General features: G+C 42.4%; 1 protein-coding gene across 1 annotated transcript in view; it reads right to left on the bottom strand.

Annotated features, from left to right (window-relative positions):
* adarb2 (adenosine deaminase RNA specific B2 (inactive)) overlaps positions 1-18,776 on the bottom strand; it is a gene marked incomplete at both ends in the record, with an annotated part of 246,278 nt that overhangs the window by 41,083 nt on the left and 186,419 nt on the right. The window contains one exon of the mRNA XM_080417328.1: positions 4,242-4,356. Within this exon, the coding sequence (XP_080273454.1) occupies positions 4,242-4,356 (115 nt within the window). The remainder of the gene's footprint in view (positions 1-4,241; positions 4,357-18,776) is intronic.

Below are 18,776 nucleotides of genomic sequence, written 5' to 3'. Positions count from 1 at the left end.
ATTCCCAAAAGCTAACAATGGATCTCCAAGCTCACAATGCATCACAACAACGTGTGAATTAATGCCCTGATGCTTCATGACACTTATATAGGCCTACAATAATAAACAGGACTTTAAATATTACAATAACTTCTGCAAAGAGGTAGTAGAACTAGCGCAACAGAAATGCTATGAACTCCTTTCTTCTTGTCACGTATTGCTCTCCTCATGAAACACTTCATAGATTTTAGAAATATAATTACTTGTTTTCATAACATTAGTGTTAGTGCTAAGTTTGATAAACAGGTACACTGCATAGTTTTAACAGACTACGGGGAGTTTGTTTATGTGCTGCTCCGTGTTCCTCCTCTCTGACTGCGCAGCCAGCGCGCTCTGCAGTGCTGTGTTGTGCAAAGGCAGCATGAGACGAGAGGGGGAATTGCGTGGTATTGACGGACAGTTTGAGGATCCAATGGAGTTGTTAGGTTTTGTCAGAGGCGCTTTTTAATACTTTTCATTGGTTCAAACATATATATTTTTTACACAGACGTAAAGGGTGTTCAATAGCGTTGATTTATGAAAAAAAAGAAGCTGAAAATGGAGTTAGCTGGTTCGTCCTGGACACCGACGATATATAGTATGTGTTGGCTCTGGGGTCTGATGGGTCATTACCTCCACACCATGTCACCATGAGAAGCCTTCTGCCTCCTCTGCCTGCTGCCACCACGCCGCCTCACACTACATTACACAGCACCAAGGCTTCTGTGTGCCAGTCATTTACGCTGTTTGTATAAGGGAGTAATGGAACAGCCGGACCCACATTTACATTCCGCAAGAGCCTGAGATGGATCCACAACATTCTATACCAGGGCTCTTCAACGTTGTTCAGGCCAAGGAGGACCCCTTAGCTCCAGGGTTCCCAAACTGGGGGTCGACAAATAATTTTGGGGCGGTCCCAAGATGATTCGCTTCATGTGCAGCATTGCTTTCTCACCAAACAGTAAACAAACCAACATACAGCATAAGTGTATACAAGGTATCGGCACATTTCTAAAGTGACAATTGAAGGACTTTTAACACCTTTTTAATACCTGAAAAAAAAAAACTAATAACTACATCAAAAACCAGCAAACTATACTATAAAAAAATTACAAACATTGGCCAAATTGTCAAATATTACCTAGGAAAGAGGCAAACATTCTGAAAATAGCCGATCTACAAGCTCACAACGCCTCGCATTGTGAGCTTGTAGTTCGGCTATTTTCACAATATTTATCTGTGGAACCGAGTCAAACTAAATGTAATGCCTCAACTCCTACAATACCAAGTGTTGTCAGGGTCGGGGGTCCCCAGTTCAAATATGATTATTTTGGGGGTCACAGCCTGAAAAGTTTGGGAACCCTTGCCTTAGCTGATGTACTACAGTACATGTCCAAAATTGTGTTGCAGATTAAACCTTTTCATAGATTTTACAGATAGCTTCATAGACTTCTTTGACAGCAGTATCATCAGTGTTTTTTCCCCCGCAAAGCGACATGTTTGTAGATCTGCTATTTTGAAAAAAATCTTGAAAATTTTTGAATTGTTTTCAACACAAATCTTGTATGGGGGTCCCTGGCACAAAATATATTCACATGGGAGTCTGAGGCCAAATACATATTAAGTAAGGGAACCTTGACATGAAAAAGTTTGAGAACCACTGCACTGGCCTAGTTCATGTTTAAAAGAGCGGAACTGATTTAAATGGTATATGACCATGGCCTACAATATTTATCGTCGCAAAAGGTAACATTAATTCATTGGTGCTCCAGCCTTTGCAGTCATTTTGTCGACATGATTTTAAAATGGTATAAATTTTTTTTTTGTAAAGAATGAATGATCCATTATATGTATATGTGTGATACAGAGACAGACATTAAAATGTGTTTTTTTCCTTTTTTCCAGAGATGAAATTAGCTGCCAAGGTCAACATTTAGTAAACTAATTTATATGCCATTAAGCTGTGAATGATCTTAATAAAACCTTCCTTCATTATGTTGCACTTTCATCATGTTGGATGATTGCTGTTATTTTCTTTTTATCAAAATGCATTTAGTTAGTCTTCGAGGTCAAGTGCATTAGCATGTGACCATATTGAACACATCAACTCATCTTTGTGTATTGCCACACACACACACACACACACACACACACACACACACACACACACACACACACACACACACACGCACGCACGCACGCACAGGCACACACACACACACACACGCACGCACGCACAACCTTCACCCTCACTGTTTTTTATTGCTGTATTTTTGAGCATCACAATTGGTGTCTGGCCACAAAAAATAAAAATAAAAACATCCCTCTTTGAACATCTACTTTGGTCTCATCGCTTCCTTTAAGTCCCCTTGGAATTTCTTCCCAAATGGAAAGAGAGAGAGAGAGAGAGAAGTGAGAGAGAGAGAGAGAGAGCCTTGTCGCCCCGGCTCAATAAAGCCACATTAGAAGATCAAAAAGGGAAAAAAAGGGGGAGAGCTTGTGGCGTTTTGTCACGCGACTGTTCACACCGGGCGCGCAGACAGGCTTGATTTCTCACATTTCCAAGCGCATCTGAGCGCCGTTTCCCCGTCTTCAGACACCCAATCTTATCTGGGATCGATTCCAATGTGATTTAGCATGCCACCTGACACGTGCAACGGCGGTTCAGCTTTGACAGCGCTCTCTCACAACTCCCCCGGCGCACACAGACAGGCGTGGCGGCGAGGCTAATCTCCACCAGGTTGGGGCTAAATGGTCTCAACAGGACACCGGGCGAGGAGGACCAGGGTTTGGGGCCGTTGGCGCTGCGGTCTGCGGTTCAAAGCCCGCAACCAGATTAATATTCCCCCAGGCACAGGCGAGATAAGTCTAAAACAGTTATTTGATGTTGAGACAGAGAGAAAAGAGAGATAGATGATGCGAAAGAGGGAGAAGGAGAGAAAAAAGAAAAGAAAGAGAGAGACGGAGAACATAGCAGAGCTCCCTCTGTTTTTGTCAAGTTTGGTGTCTGCCTATATGTGCTTATGGCCGCCACCAGAACCACGCCGCAAATACTTGGGCCGGCCAGCGTCTGGATCTTTGAAGATAGCGCTGCCTATTAATAAACAAACAGAAGCAATTACTTGGAGGCAGAGGAGAGGGAGGGATTGGATTGGATTAGGTCAACGCGAGCGGGAGGGACTCACTGAAGTCTAAATTGATGAGCGGCAGCTCTCCAAAGACAACCGAGATACCGATCCCTCCTATAACTGACCCCCATGCACCCCCCCCGTCCACACAAAGGGAGATAAAGTGCTGTGTGTGTCTGTCTGTCTGTCTGTCTGTCTGTCTGTCTGTCTGTAAGTGAACATGAGAATGTGTATGACTAGCAAACATTATCATATATTATTGGTTTGTAATTAATAATGTATTGATCAATTTAAGTGCGTGTATGATGTGTGTGATTGTTTAATCATAATCCTTTGACGTTGTGGCGAGGGGAAACTGCCTTTATGGAACTATAATATAATTAATTTAATTTAATTTAATTTTATAACATTTTAACATTTTACAATATTAATTAGACCTTAGAATAGATTAAATCGATCTTTAGTTTATTGGAGACGTTGGTCCTACAAAGGGTCTACTCAGAATCTCTGCACTGCAAAGCGGACGGTTCTGCAGACTGAGGCCAATTTCAGCACCATGGACAGAGACAAAGGCTAGTCTGTTGCCTCTTTGGGAAAATATCGCTTTAACCACATGCACCCTAGCGTCCCTATTGTGGGCATATCATACAAGGCAAAAATAGGCAAACATTCAGCTCACTACACGTCCCATTGCGACCTGCTGTGAGTGGCTGCTTTCGCTATTTGACGTTAGAACAAAGTATACTATACTGTAGGGTTTAACTGGTTGAGATTCCCACGGTGACACCATGGAGCTCGTGTCAGAGCCGGCTGTGAGCGTTTGGCAAGATGACTGACACCCAGTACCAGTGTCTCACTCCCCTCAGAGACTCTGCATAGTCAATAATTCATCAGGGAGGCACAGCATATATACTGTAGTACTCTGCTGGCGTGCGAGGTACGTCGCACTGAGTGGCATCTGTCTCTCTCTCTTCTCTCGATTTACAGTTTCTCTCTTTATCCAAGGTCTCCTCCTCTCCTCCCTCCTCTGTCTATATATTGCCACCGTTTCAATAATTCACAGGGATATATATAAGTCAGTGAAATTTGCCATACCTCGGGTCATTACGATGCCTGCCAGGGATTTGTGCGGAGCGTGTGCAGGACTGCAGCCACCCACCAGCAAGCGGTACTTCTCTCTCACCAGGTGGAATATTGAGTCGGCGAAGTCCTGCAAGACACAATCACTGCCTTATTATTCTGCTGCTCACATGAAATTTACAAGATATATTGCATTAGGGATTCATACAATCTCACATAGCATTATTGTTATTAATAAATGGCTTCAGTGTGCAGATAGCGATCGAAATAAAATCATATCCACGATTCAAACGGCCACAGAGCAGGATGAATATCATGAAATGAAATGAAATTGTCCACGAACCTCTCTGTGTAGTTAGCTGAGGTCGAAAGCCCTCAGAGAGATATCACAAGGCTGCTGTCGGGCAGAAACCTTGTATCTCCATATTAAACTTTTTATGTTTTTTTGTAAATTAGCGCTGTGGTTTTTGAACCAAGTGTTGAATCAATGAAAAGTATTAACAAGAGATTTTAACTAAATAATAACTACATTGGATCAATTGGAACACATACAGTTTCTTTATTCCCCATTTCCTGTTTTGGACATACAGTAATATGTTCCCACGTCACAGCGACGCTAAACCTTTGGCTCAGCTGGTTAGTGTATTTACCACGTAGTCACAGAGCAGGTTTCTAATTCAAGGACTTTGAATCCAGCTCGTCGTGACCTTGTGTCACACATTGTCTCCTAATTGTACTCCTCGTAGATACATGCAGGGGTGGAATGGTGACTTTCTTTCTGTCTGCAGACTGGGGCCAATTTCAGCACCGCGGACAGAGACAAAGGCTAGTCTGTTGCCTCTCCCACAATTTTACAAATGCTTCCGTCATACAGTCTGGAGCACGGATGCTTCCGTAATTCTTTTGCAATGGGCTTATGAGATTACATGGAATATTTTCTTAGAATTTCTTTTAAATCTAGACTGTAGATGGAACTCTCCATCTCCCCTGTCGGCATTGTCACAAGACCAAAAAAATCTGGCATTGGGGGGAGACTGAGGGAGAAAGAAAATTAATCAGAGAACATATTGTGCTCTATTGCCCCATCAGGGCTGTGAAATTCTCTCACAGTCGGAGGTGTGGCATGCCGGATGATCACAGCTCACAGTGGTGGGCGTGTGGGTGGTGTCTGTGTCTGTGTCTGTGTGTGTGACTGGCTGTCACCACAAACTACACGTCCCCAGGATAGATGACGGCTCAGGCCACAAGACGAGGTGGGGAGGAGGAGAGGAAATGTTAAACACAATCCCCTCACACCTAAACGATCTTTTATTATAGTGTCACTTTACGACACAATGTTGTGGTGCCACTTTATTTATAACAGTCCCCCGTGGCACTCACAAGATGCTCTGAACAGCCACTGTATGGCAGCTACTGTAGGTGTAACTTTGTTTTCTGCCGGTCTGAATGACGTGCACAAAACGTAATCACTTGAATCCCAGCGTCCCTACTCCCTCGCATGTCATAATAGGTGAACATTCGGCAAAAATAGCTGATCTACAAGCTCAGCTGTGGATGGGTGGTAGATGGGCTATTATCAGCAAAGAGAGGATGAGAAATGACAACATTAGAGGATCAGACCAGGTTAGAAGGTTGGGGATAAAACAAGAGGTTGAGAAGGTTTGGACATGTGCAGAGGAGGGATGAAGGATGCTGAAGATGGAGCTGCCATGTAAGAGGAGAAGAGGGAGGCCAAAGGGGAGATTTATGGATGCGGCCCAGGGTGTTAACCACATAGACCCATTCGGTTAAAAACAAATAAATAATAAAAGATAAACTAATTAATGATCCGTCTTGAGATATTACATGCACCCTATCCTGAACCCCATGAGTCCCTATTCTGGGCATGTCATAATAGGGGAACACTTGGCAAAAATAGCCAATCTATCTGTAGCAACAATTCAAGACCACTTTTTAGGATGTTGACTAATTTAGCAGATTATACACAGTATAGCTGTCCCACTTAATGTCCCATATAACGTGAAATCACCCTACTATTGGGGGTGAGTGGACGAGACGTTTAAAGCCGATAGCCCTGGTTTTTACAATTGTTTTCTCCACTGTCATAAAAATCTTAGTGAATTTAACTGGAAAAATGTAGTTCATGTTGGCTAAACATCATTACGCACTTGAGTTGTTGATGTTTGAATTTAATTTGCAAATCAATGGGACTCCATTTGGCTAGACTTAAAAGGCATTAAAATATAATGTAACTTGGACAGAAAATAAACGTGCAATAGCATTATTGGATCCTGTGTTGGATGGATTTCCTATCTCAAACACGTTTCAAGTGTCTGCAAGTTGTTTTTCATATACAGTACCTGGCTTCCTGAAACATCAAACAAAAAAAGTGTGCTTTTGGAAAAATCTACTAATGTCATAGTTTGGGCGAGTCGTAGTCAATTGGATAAACATGCATGCCAGACCACCGGCACAGTATGGACCTTTAAGTTCACAGAGTCAGGTGAAAGGCCTCGTCTCCTCTACCCGAAAGTGACGTCCAATTAATTCTACCAGGATCCTGCTTGGCTATGCTGCAGTGTCAGCCTGGCATGGGTCACCGTCTGAACCCTGAGTCAAGTCCTCCATGCCTCTTAAAGGCCGTTTTATTGATGACATTACAGGGGTGATGCAAGGAGGCACCTCAGAGCAGCTCAGAGAGCAGAGGTGGAATAGACCCTGGCATACCGCCCAGATCTCCCTCTCTCTCGCTCTCTCTCTCTCTCTCTCTCTCCACTCCATTCCTCTCGCTCCCTTTCAGTGTTGCCAAGTCCACTTATTATAAGCGACGTAGTGCTTGTTTTTCTGTAGTCGCTTGTGAATATTGGATTTTTTAAAAACTTGTATCTAAAGTGTAGTTGCTTATTTGGGCTTGCTTCCTAATGCTGTTTAAATCAGTGGTTCTCAAACATTTTCATGTAAAAAAGGAGCCCCCAAATGAATATGTATTTGTCCTCGCCGAGGACACCCGTCTGAAAATATTCTCTCTTCGCCTCTCTAGTTCAATCCTATCCACGTGACTTTCACTCATCCAGGACCATTTCTCTCTTCTTCCCCCCGCTCTCTTTCCCTTCACCTCCCATCACTGCCTTTCTCCCGTCTCCAAAATGCCTTTTCACCTGTTTTCTTCCAGTCAGACAGAAAGGAAGAACATCAACACAACATCCACACCACTGGGAGACACAGACAGAGGTTGATGTAGATGGATGTGTCGTAACCTTCCATATCGTCTTTCTTTCTCTGTGAATTCTGTTATTTCACTTGTCCTATCCTCTATATTGTTTCTGACATACAGGTAAAAGCACATGTGCTTGTACATACTGTATATAGTGGACCTGTTTCCAATTGTGAAAGCATTTCCATTTTGGACACACACTCACTCAAGTTATTTCCCATCTCCGCCAGGGTGGTTGGGTGGTTGGTTGGTTGGTTGTTTGGGTAGGTAGGTACAGTAAGTGGGTGGGCACGGTTGGTCGTTTGTTTGATGGGTGGGTTAGCTACCTGCCTTCATGAGCTCTTCATGGGTCCAAAAAAACTGACCCGAACCGAAATGGACCCCTGAAATTTGGTCCGATTCCGAGCCGTTCCGACTTTCTTTCTTTTCTTATGGACCCGGACCCTAGTTGGACCTGTGAAATTTGTTCCGAGATCCGATTCGTCCTGAGATTTTACAGACCCGACACAGTGCACCCCTTCAAAAAAGCGCATATGAAAAAAATAAAAAAATAAATGAATAGATAAATAGGCTATGCACAGATCGGTATGCTATTAACACATCGAGTGCCATAAACGGTCCGGACCGTTTTTGAGGATCCAAACGAGAAGTGCCGAAAACGGTCCGGACCGTTTTTGACCCAATTCTATTTTTATACGAGTGGCCCACGTGGGGCGCTAAAACGAAACTTTGACATCACCCAAGGAGTTTCTGAGAAGAAGAGGCTGGATGTGGCTCCATGTAAAAAATCCTTCCGGTCGGCGTTTTCAATGTTATCTCCTTGACTAAAAGCTTAATATCTCTTCTTTTTAACGTGGTGGAAACGAGCCGTTTTCGATCGGCGATCACGCTGCAATGGAGGATCGCGTTGGAAATATTATTGTTCCAGGCGTTAGTCGGGACCCTCCGCCGTCTCGCACGCACGCTTTGTTTACATGCACTTCCGCGTCGGGGCTTCTACAGCACGAAACGTATAACGCAAGTGGATGGAAGAAATGCAGGCACTCAACGTATAATATTTTAATAAACCTCTGGCACCCAATGTGTTAATTTAGAATGTGTGAGAAAAAGTTTTCTTTGTATAGACGAATCCACAGAGCGCTGCCTGTAGCTGCGGTGTCGCGGTGCGGAGCGGCAGCCGCTTGACACCGCACTTATGATTGCCGCTCTGTGGATTCGTCTATATAAATGTGGACTTGTGAAATAATAGCAGACCTATTGACCAATGGCCATTTTATGATTAAAGCTTTGCTTTCACCTCGTTGAGGACAACAGTATCAGAGAAATCCATGATTGTACGCCGGTGTTTTCAAATCAGCCTGGCAGCTGGCTTGCCTTGCAGTATGGTACGCATGCATTGCATAGTTCAATTTTTGTTGTTGCGCTGCAGTAATCTGATCCTAAACCAGCCTAAAACATCGCACAAGTTAAACAGCACTTCATTGTGTTTCTCTCCTGATCAGTGCAGCGAGCCGCACATACTGTACAGTCACACAGTATAGTACGGGTCTTCTTGGATTCACTCGGGTATTACACATAATGACAGACAGACCCGAGTTCGGAGTTAATAGAAGTGAGTGATTTTGATAAAATATGGATCCGACACGTTCGGGTCTCGGGTCCTGTCGGATATTTTCTGAATAGGGTGACCCCGTGAAGAGCTCTACTTGTTGGCACTTTTCCTCTTGGATAAGAGCCAAAGTTAATGCTCCTCCAATAGCTGTTGTAGAGCTTGTCTTCTTGCTTACCAGAATGCATTTAAGTTATCATGCCTTGTAAGAGAATGTGCTGCTGAGTTCAACAACTGACTCAGCTTGGGCTGCAATGCACTTCAAACACAGAACGGAATATGCAGCATAAACCTTTGTAGAAGTCGCTCTCTACATCCACTCTTGTCTGAATATTGCTGGATTTAATGATTCCTCTTAGGGATGGAGAAACAGCAGCAAGTGCACATGTAGAAAACTGTGATTTGAGTGTACGCAGACTATCAGAGAACTCTGCCAACCGATTCATCTGGGGACTTCTAAATGCAGCTACCGTAGTACGGTAGTGGCTAGAACAGCAGCGAGAAGGACCACTAGCAAGTCTACTGCTTAAACCATCACATCACCACCCCAATATAAAGGACCCCTTTAAAGACTTTTACTTCTACTCCACTACATCTCAGAGGAAAATATTATTACAATTATTTGAAAACTTAAGTTACTAGTTACTTCGTAGATTTGGATTATTATTACAAAACACATTAACCACTTCAGCCCTATATTTCGGCCATTTGAAAATAGCAGATCTACAAGCTCACAATGCGTCGCGATGCGAGGCATTGTGAGCTTGTAGATCTACTATTTTCAAAAGATTTTGTATACAGTTTGAACTTGTGAAATGGGACATTCTGCACAATGAGTATACTTTATAGGCATAGTTGCAAGACATTTGCAACAAACGCATGAAAAATGTAGCTAAACAAACACGTTCAATGCGAGCCCCGCTCCATTTTCCTCTCATACCTTTTCATCCCCCCCCCCCCCTCCCCCCCGCAGGCTTTCAGTACACTCAAACAGTTCCACGACTATATCTCCTAGGTAATGTGGAATGTCACCGCCAAGCCTCTCCCCTGCTTCCCTCTCCCCTCTGAAGCCAATATTGTGCCAGAAACACAAAATGTCAACGCAGAAATTTGCTCCGCTGATGCCTGACCCAGAAGTGTGTACGTCTTTGGAGGAGGGAGTGCTGGGAGGAGGAGGAGGAGGAGGAGGAGGTGGAGGGGGTGGGGTGCAGACAGAGGGAGTGGGTAAATGGTATAATTTACGGTGAGGGGGGAATATAATGTAGGCTATAGGCCAGTGATTCTCAACCTTTCTAAATTCAAGGACCCCCAGTTTGATATGCCACAGACCACTATTTGACTAAACAGATTTTGTCAAACAGTAAGGGTAATTGTGGATTCATCACTAGTTTTATTTATTGTCTCCGCCAGGCCAGCAGTAAGGATGAAAGCCCGAGACACGTCTGTCCGCGTGTCCGTGAGCAGCTAATCTCCTGCACCGTTGGACCGATCGGCGTAAAACAAGTTTGCAAAACTTTTTTTTAATATTACTATACAGATTTTGTCCAAACCTCTATGGTCATGCAGATCAAGACGTATCTGCTAGACTTTTCATATTCCATTCTGATTAGCTACGATCGCCTTCCACTCACTTGCTGGAGTGGACCATTTTGCACAAAAAATGGGCCAAAAATCATGAATCTTCTGGCGGAGAACTGTGCATCGAGGAGCACACTTTTCTCATTTAATTTTGTTTTTCGGGCCTTTACGTAACATTTTAACAGACAGTTCTTCAAAATGCAACCTCAGTTAGTTCAATGATTCTGGAAAAGGAGACAGGGCAGGCAATAACCTGTTCTAACCGCATTTGGGGCGGAAGTGCACGTCGTGAGCCCCTGTGCGTGTGCGTGTGTCTGTATTGTGTGTGTGTGTGTGTGTGTGTGTGTGTGTGTGTGCGTACGCACGTGTGGTGCGACGTTCGTGCTCACATGAACGGCCATGATGATGACAGAGCAGAGCATGCGATATCTCAGAGAATCCAATCACATGTTAGTAGCATGAGGTTCACTTTACACACACGCACACGTGTTTAATGTCTAAACACGCGCACGCATGCACACGCACACACGCACAAACACACTCTCACACACACCCACACACACACACAACCCCATCATCAGCGCCCCGGCTGCCTCCACCTTATCGGCCGCCTGCAGAGCAGCCCAGGCAGCATAAAAACCAGGCCATGTCTTATATTTCTCTATAGAAGCATTTAACAATTCATTCTCCCAAGTTTTAATAGTGTCTGTCCTCTGCCTCTATATCTTCCACTGCCTCTCTCCCTCCCTCTCTCTCTCTCTCTCTCTCTCTCTCTCTCTCTCTCTCTCCCTCTCTTTCTTACTCTCTCCCTCTCTCTCTCGCTCTCTCGCTCTCTCTCTCTGTCTCTCTCCGTCTCTCCCCTGCCTGCCTGTGAGCCTGACAGTCGATATCCATTCATTTGTTGGAAACCTTGCCTCTGGGGGCTTTTTTTAGATTCTCAAAGTGCCAGGCTCCTCGCGGCGAGACAGATTTCCCTCTTGTTTGTTCTCCATACGACACATAACTTTTCTCTCACTTCCTAAAGCACCCCCCACCCCCCCGCCTCTCCCCCCAAGATCGTTATCACAAGAAAAAGGGAAGACTGATACAGTATGTTGCTGCCTTCTGTCGGCAACACTTTTGTTGGCTGTTGTGTTGAGAAAGAGAGAGAGAGAGAGAGAGGTGTGGGTGGGGTGGCTTGTTTCATGTGATAACAATAAAGTGTATAGCTCAGGGAAGATGAACTGTGTACAGAATTGGAGAGCGCTCGTGTTCGTGGGTGGGGAAGTCGGCACGGGAGGGGGGTGTTCTTCTTTGTCGCTGCACTAAAGTGACTCCTACAGGTTGCTCAGCAGGGAGCGGAAACTGGGAGAGATAGCGTATTCCACTGGCACCTGAGCAATGGATAACTCAAAGCATTTACTCCATCAGAAGTTTTAGCTGTTGAGCATTGTTCCCCCATTATCACATATAGGCCGTGGGCCAAGTGCCTCTATCTCCTTTAGTTTTTGAGTTGGTTGATCCCCATCAAGAGCCTGGCTAATTTTTTAGTATTGTGTAGATTAGTTGTTTATGAACACATTATCAAATGTTTCCATCCTGAAAAGTTGCGCCAGAATAATAAAACTTAGATATAAAATCACTAAGTAATGTTACTTATTTTCATAAAACTGGCAGCCCACTGTGAAGTATAAACCAATCAAAGCTCGCCTACTGTATCGTGCAATTCAGTTGGCCAATCACGTTCTTCGTACCACTTCCAAAACCGGAACCAGGAAGTACAGATCAGAATGTCAACAAGAAAACAACACGAAAACAACGGAGGTAATATTAGTTTTTTGATGACTGTTGGACATATTCTTATGAAAATGTATACAATGGATGCAGACTACAGAATGAGCCGCGTCGATGATAGCCCATTATAATACTAAGCATTCATAGATTATCATTATAACGTTAAAGAAATGTTAGAACGGTTGACGTGCAGACACCAGCTGAAAAGTTTACCATTAGCTATAATTTAGAGAATTATCAACAGCTGCAAATTCTTAAAATATCATTAATCAGTGGTCAATCCGTATGCACCCCTTTAGAGAGCTGGGTTGCTATAATTGGCTCTGCTAGATATTGTTTAATTCGTTTATTGATCCCAAACGATCACGGCTACTCTATTGTATATTCCAGTCGCTGTGCCGTAAGTTTAATTTGGTGTTTTGGGTTGGGTTACTGTTGGTTATTTGTTGTAATTCTCTCTTAAATGTTTGATGCTTAAGTTACGAGTTAAAGTAGTAAGTTGGGCCAGTTGGGTTTGCAAAGTTAGGTTGGTTTGGTCTTCTGTGTTTTTTCTGTCTGCGTTAGGCTGCATTCCTTATTGTGTGGATGTTAGCATGTTCCTCTTTATTTCTTGTTTAAGTGTTTATATGTGCGTATGTGCACAATACTCATATTTGTGAGGTGTTTTATACGGTTACTTTAAATGGTGTAATCTCGCCAATTTCTGTTTGTGCACAACTGCGCATTCACCACGCCCCAAGTTAATTTGCTTGTGCATTTAGTTAATATGAAAAGGCTGTTCCTGCTGCCTCCATGCCATGATGGCTATGACCTTACTGTATATTGTCGGCTACCTTTTGCTTTTCATACTAAGAGCTTCTAAACATCGATACAAAAACTACACGTTAGTGAAAACGGTATAACCGAATCTACACCACACCAGATGCAAATATTGTAGTTAATAAAAAATGGCTGCGAATGCTTAAGATACTATAAGCAGTGACCAATAAATATGCACCCCTTTAGAGATGGCTTGCTATGATTGGCTCTAATACACATTGTTCGCCATCTGTATCTTTCATTTCTGTGACTGTCCATGATATATTATCTTTTTGCAGATCAGGCATGCAACAGGCAGGAGGTGGGAAGCTCTCTTTGGGAGTCCAGGGTCATCTGATGAAGAGCGCAGAACACAAACTTTGGATGCCGTGACATCACAGACATCATCTGGCTGTGGTTCTTCTACACATGGTAATAATGGGATGGGTCATTAACAAAGAATGCATTGATACAGTTACAGTATGAAAGGTGATTGTAACACAGTATTGACTTAAACAAATCTGAGCCCACAAGTATTTGAACAGAACATCTGAGAGTAACATTCTATAAACCTAATTAGTTATGATGTTTATTCTTTAGTGACTATGGATGTCTGTGTGTTTCAGGCTCTGGAGTTGAAGTCGCAGAGGAGCAAGCGGCGACACATGGATCTGTGAAACTATTGTGATGGTGGATGGTGGATGAAGAGAAGCTGACATCAGCAGCAGCGGCCTGGAGAGCACTGCATAGGCTGTGTTTCCCAGAGGGTGGCATTCCCCTGTTCATTTCCCATTTTACATGGATTCATTTGATTGCTATATGGCCAAGCCAGGGGTCATCGCCATGCTGGCTTGTGGTGGACATGGACATAACATCTTTTGGAAAATTATATTACCAGAAACACACAAATCGAACTAAAAACTCAGAGTGCACAAATGGAACCAAATAAACCCTATGGTTCCATTTGTGCACACTCTGAGTCATGGGGGTCCTTGGAAAATAAAAACATTAGAGAACCACTGTACCAGTGGACTCTTAATGTGTCATAGTAAATAAGTGACATGCATATTCTGAGGAAAACCCGGGGACTGAGACATTCAGTCTTATGATCAAAATAATGTATTTAAAAAATGTAATACAAATCAAAAATTTGCCACAGACAAGGCCAAGTCTAGCCACGGACACATTTGTCCGTGTACGGACACATTGATGACCCCTGGGCCAAGCTTTTGGTCTTTAGTTTAGTATTTATATGAAATGTTGCAATTGCTTTTTCTGCGATTGCACTGTTAAGGTTCACCCATTGCTTCATGTGTTCCCGGTTCAAATCTGCAGCCGAGCCTATAAGTATCAACCAAAGCTATTGGGAAATTAACCACAAAAGTAAACGGGTATGCCACCTTCTGCAAACCTTGAACTACAGTTATGCACAGAGCCTATTCACTGACACATCGACCAGCTGCAGTTATGGACTGATCTGACATCTCAGATCACTCACTCAGGTGGAGAAAACATATATCAGGTCTTTGAGGTTGCTCAGATATTAATGAGTGAGGGCACATCATCTTATTTACACAGTTTGCAGTGTGATACTAGTAACTTTGAATAAAGCACTCTAAAATGATTTTGTCATAAATACTGGCCAATATACTCTGCACTGTTGAATTCTGTGTATTTTGCCCCTGTTTAATGTCCAGCTTTTCAGAACAAATCTTTGATAGAAGTGTTTAAATATAAGCATCCAATTTACAATGTTTAATTCAGCTTGAATGGTATTGTGTGAGGTACATTTAATGCATTTATACAAACTTTCATTTTCTTTGGCTGCTTTCTCTTTCCTCCTACGTGCCCTTTCAATGTGATCCTTATTGGTGAAGAGCATGTAATATTTTCTGTGGTATCCCACATTGCTAGGGACATCTTGGTCTTCATTTATATTAAAAGTTGTTACAGATTTTTCTGCAATAACACTTTCTGCAGTGTTGAGGTTCACCCATTGCTGAGCACATTGCACAAATCTTAACCAACTTATCTGAAAATGTGATGATTGGGGTTTTTGCATCAGATGCAACATGCATACAGCAAGTCATCATGCCACGCACTGCTTGCATACACGCACGGGCTGGATCACCAGATCGGATGTTTACTAATTTGTTGGTGAGTGTGTTCCGTGTGGACAGCACACAGGTTGGTTTGATTGATTGATGTACTTTATTTAGTAAGACATGAGAACAACAGTACATGGAAGTACAAATTCACAATACAAGGTCTACTAAACTGGAAGACTCATTAAGCACTGAGCTTGTTTAAGATGAGATCCCCATGCACACAAATCATGATGACATAAGAGACAGACAGATATACACACTACTACACAGAAAGTCATACAATCAGCTTACTGGTAGGAAGAGTGAAACATATGGTGATGAGAAAATAAATAAATAAAATAAGATGAGAAGAAGCCCACCAGAGGTATGGCTTATGGTGGTCCAATGACAGATAACCATCATTGAAAAATAAAATAACCAAATAACTAGTAAAGGATGTTTCTTTTTGTTTTAATGAAATTAAATGCATGTGTAGTGTAACTTTAATGTTGTATAGCGTATAGATGACACAAACAGTTTAACTGGCACTGTACATTTTATTTGAACTATCATTTGACATCATAGGTAAAACACTTTCATATGATAAATGTCACAACTGTACTGTTGGAGTGAAAAGACACAAATTTATGTCAACGTTACGTTACTACATGATTTTTTTTTTTGCCACTGAACGGATGGAACTGCATGGAAGAAAATAGCGTGAATTTTCGCTAATCATGCAGCAACACAAAAGTAGTCCTACAATGTTAGGAATCAACTATAAGTAGCCTAAAGTATACCTTTAGCAAGTTTGTGTGAAAAAAAACGATATTATGCTTATTTGAAGGCATTAAGAGCCTGTATTTAAGAGTTGCGGGTTGTATACTTCCTGGTTGTCAAGGAGACCGTGTTAGTAGCCCTGCACATTTGCCTGCTTAAAAAAGAAAAGTTCAGATCGCTCCCTTTCACACTGGTGCACGAATTGAAGATGGAAACATTTGTTACAGTACTTATAAGAAGTCTACTGTGAAAAAAGAATGTACACTCTGAGTGGGGATCAATGAAAGTCAGAATTAGAGCCCTCGGCCCACGGTCTAATAATATCAGTGATGTGTTCTACCGTGTTACGCTATATACGTAGAGCCATCAAAAAAACGTCTGAGAAAGTGTATCTGATATGCAGGAGGAGGGGCCTGTACAGTACTACAAATAATTTTTTGAAGCTTAAAAGATTAAAGAGATTTTCGCCAAAGTTTCTAAATAATTATTATTTTAGACAGACCTAATTATACCAGGGAGTGATTCAAAAATGTATTTTACAAGATATATCCATAGCCAAAAATGGAGGCAGGCCAGTGTTACAAATAGTAGGGTTTGCCAACTGCCCAATGGCTTTTCATGCTTTGTTGCAGCTTATGTTAGTTTAATTAATTGCAGGGTCCCATACTTAGCGCCTTGGTAGTCTGCAAAAATGTCAGGCCCCTAGACTGCTTGTAATATAAGACGCCTACAAGTATAGTATCCCTTGTGGATACTATACTTTCTCTCATAGTTTCTCTCATATTTCAGAAATGTTGTATTATATCTTCATCTAAAATACATTAAGAGGTAGATTTGGCTGAAATGTAAGAAAAACAGACTATGCCAAAAGGGTACACATACAGTGCTTGTAGATCTGCTATTTTGAAAAATCGTGAAAACCTTTTCAGATGGGGGTCCGTGGCCAATTACATATCATTTTGAGGGTCCTTGACATGAAAAAAGTTTGAGAACCACTGGTATATATATATATACTATACATGGAGGGAATTGGCAATGACAAAAAATATTGGGGCGAGGGAGAGTGCAGCACGTGACGTGTGCGCTGTGCGTAGCACCTCGCCCCAAACTACATCCAACCTTTCCCTGAGCTGAGGCCAGATGGCCCTGTAGCCTGCATGGAACACATTTCTCTCAAAGTGCGTGTGCCAGGGAGTGTGTGTGTGTGTGTGTGTGTGTGTGTGTGTGTGTGTGTGTGTATGTGTGTGTGTGTGTGTGTGTGTGTCAAGGCCGTCACCGTCACAGGGACAGCTTTTACCTTTTTCAAACCACATGCTTGGTGTTGCCGAGGGAGACTCGGCAGCTGTCGCGTTTGAACGGGCTACCTCTTCTTCTTCTTCTTCTTCTTCTTCTTTCAACCTCTTCTTCTTCTTCTTTCGGCTACTTCCCATCAGGGTCGCCACAGCGGATCGTCTGTTTCCATCTGGGACTCCCTGTTTCTTTGGTGTTTCATCCCCAGGTGGGCGTGGTTTTGAGGTTAGGTTAAGGCAGTGGTTCCCAAACAGTTGGCCGGGACCCATTTTTATGGGTCGCGACTCGCAAGTAAATATCCCTTTTTTACTTCTTATTATATATATATATATATATATATATATATATATATATATATATATATATATATATATATATATATATATATCAAAATATTTAAAAAAATGTTTTCTTTTTTTCCCAAAATTATTCATAAAAACTAAATTATTCCATAAATAAATACATTCATCATGTTTTGTCGCGTTGTGAGTTTGCAGATCGGCTATTTTCACTAGTTTGGGTCCCGGGAAGACTCTTTTGGTTCACGGCCAAAAAAGTTTGGGAACCACTGGGTTAAGGCATATTTTCTGTGAGGTTAGGGTTAGGTTTAGGCATATAACCACACATATAATAAACACCAAAGAAAGGAGTCCCGTTTCCATCTGCTTCTGTTCCCTGCGTCTTCCTCTGTCACTCCAGCCACCTGCACGTGTCCTCTCTCACTGCATCCATAAACCTCCTCTTTGGCTTTCCTCGTCTCCTCTTGCCTCTTCTTGGCTATACCCATGAGCCTAAAGTCCACAATATCATTGGCTAAATTCAAATCTTTACATATAAGGCTGAACAATGGTTAATGCAACTCATAACCACGCACTGATTGCTGTCACACCCAGGCTAGTTGATCCTACACGTGTTATGCTATTTTGTTGATTACATTAGTGTAATCGGAAACATGAATCTTCCAAATGTAAGTGAAATGTATCACAGTATTTGTGCAACAGTAGACATTGTTTTCTTCTTATTGTAGTTTCCCCCAGATACACCACCCTGTGTTTCTCCTGTCACAATCAAAGGACCATAACGGATATAACAGCTATCGAGCTTTCTTGTGTGTATCCTTTTGACTATTGGGTGCTTTTTGTCATCAATTGTACACGCGATTTGTCAATAAAAAAAATCGATATGATGAAGCAGCTAAACAGCTGCAGAGAGAGAAAGAGAAAAAGAGAGAGAGACAGACAGAGAGAGATAAATGCAACCAAGATCATTATTGTCATTGATCTGGATTTTCATTTTTCCGAAGTTCACCGCCCGTCGTTTCCCTCGAGTTCAGGAGGGGAGGAGAATAAAGAATGTGGTGGCACGGCGTGTTTCCTACACTGTAGGAAAATAGCAGATCTACAAGCTATCGCTACATAGCG

This window comes from Gymnoscopelus braueri, assembly GCF_963280865.1.
Source record: "Gymnoscopelus braueri genome assembly, chromosome: 21".
Taxonomy (NCBI): domain Eukaryota; kingdom Metazoa; phylum Chordata; class Actinopteri; order Myctophiformes; family Myctophidae; genus Gymnoscopelus; species Gymnoscopelus braueri.
Note: the sequence above shows the minus strand (reverse complement) of the source record. Positions and strands in the feature narration are given on the sequence as shown.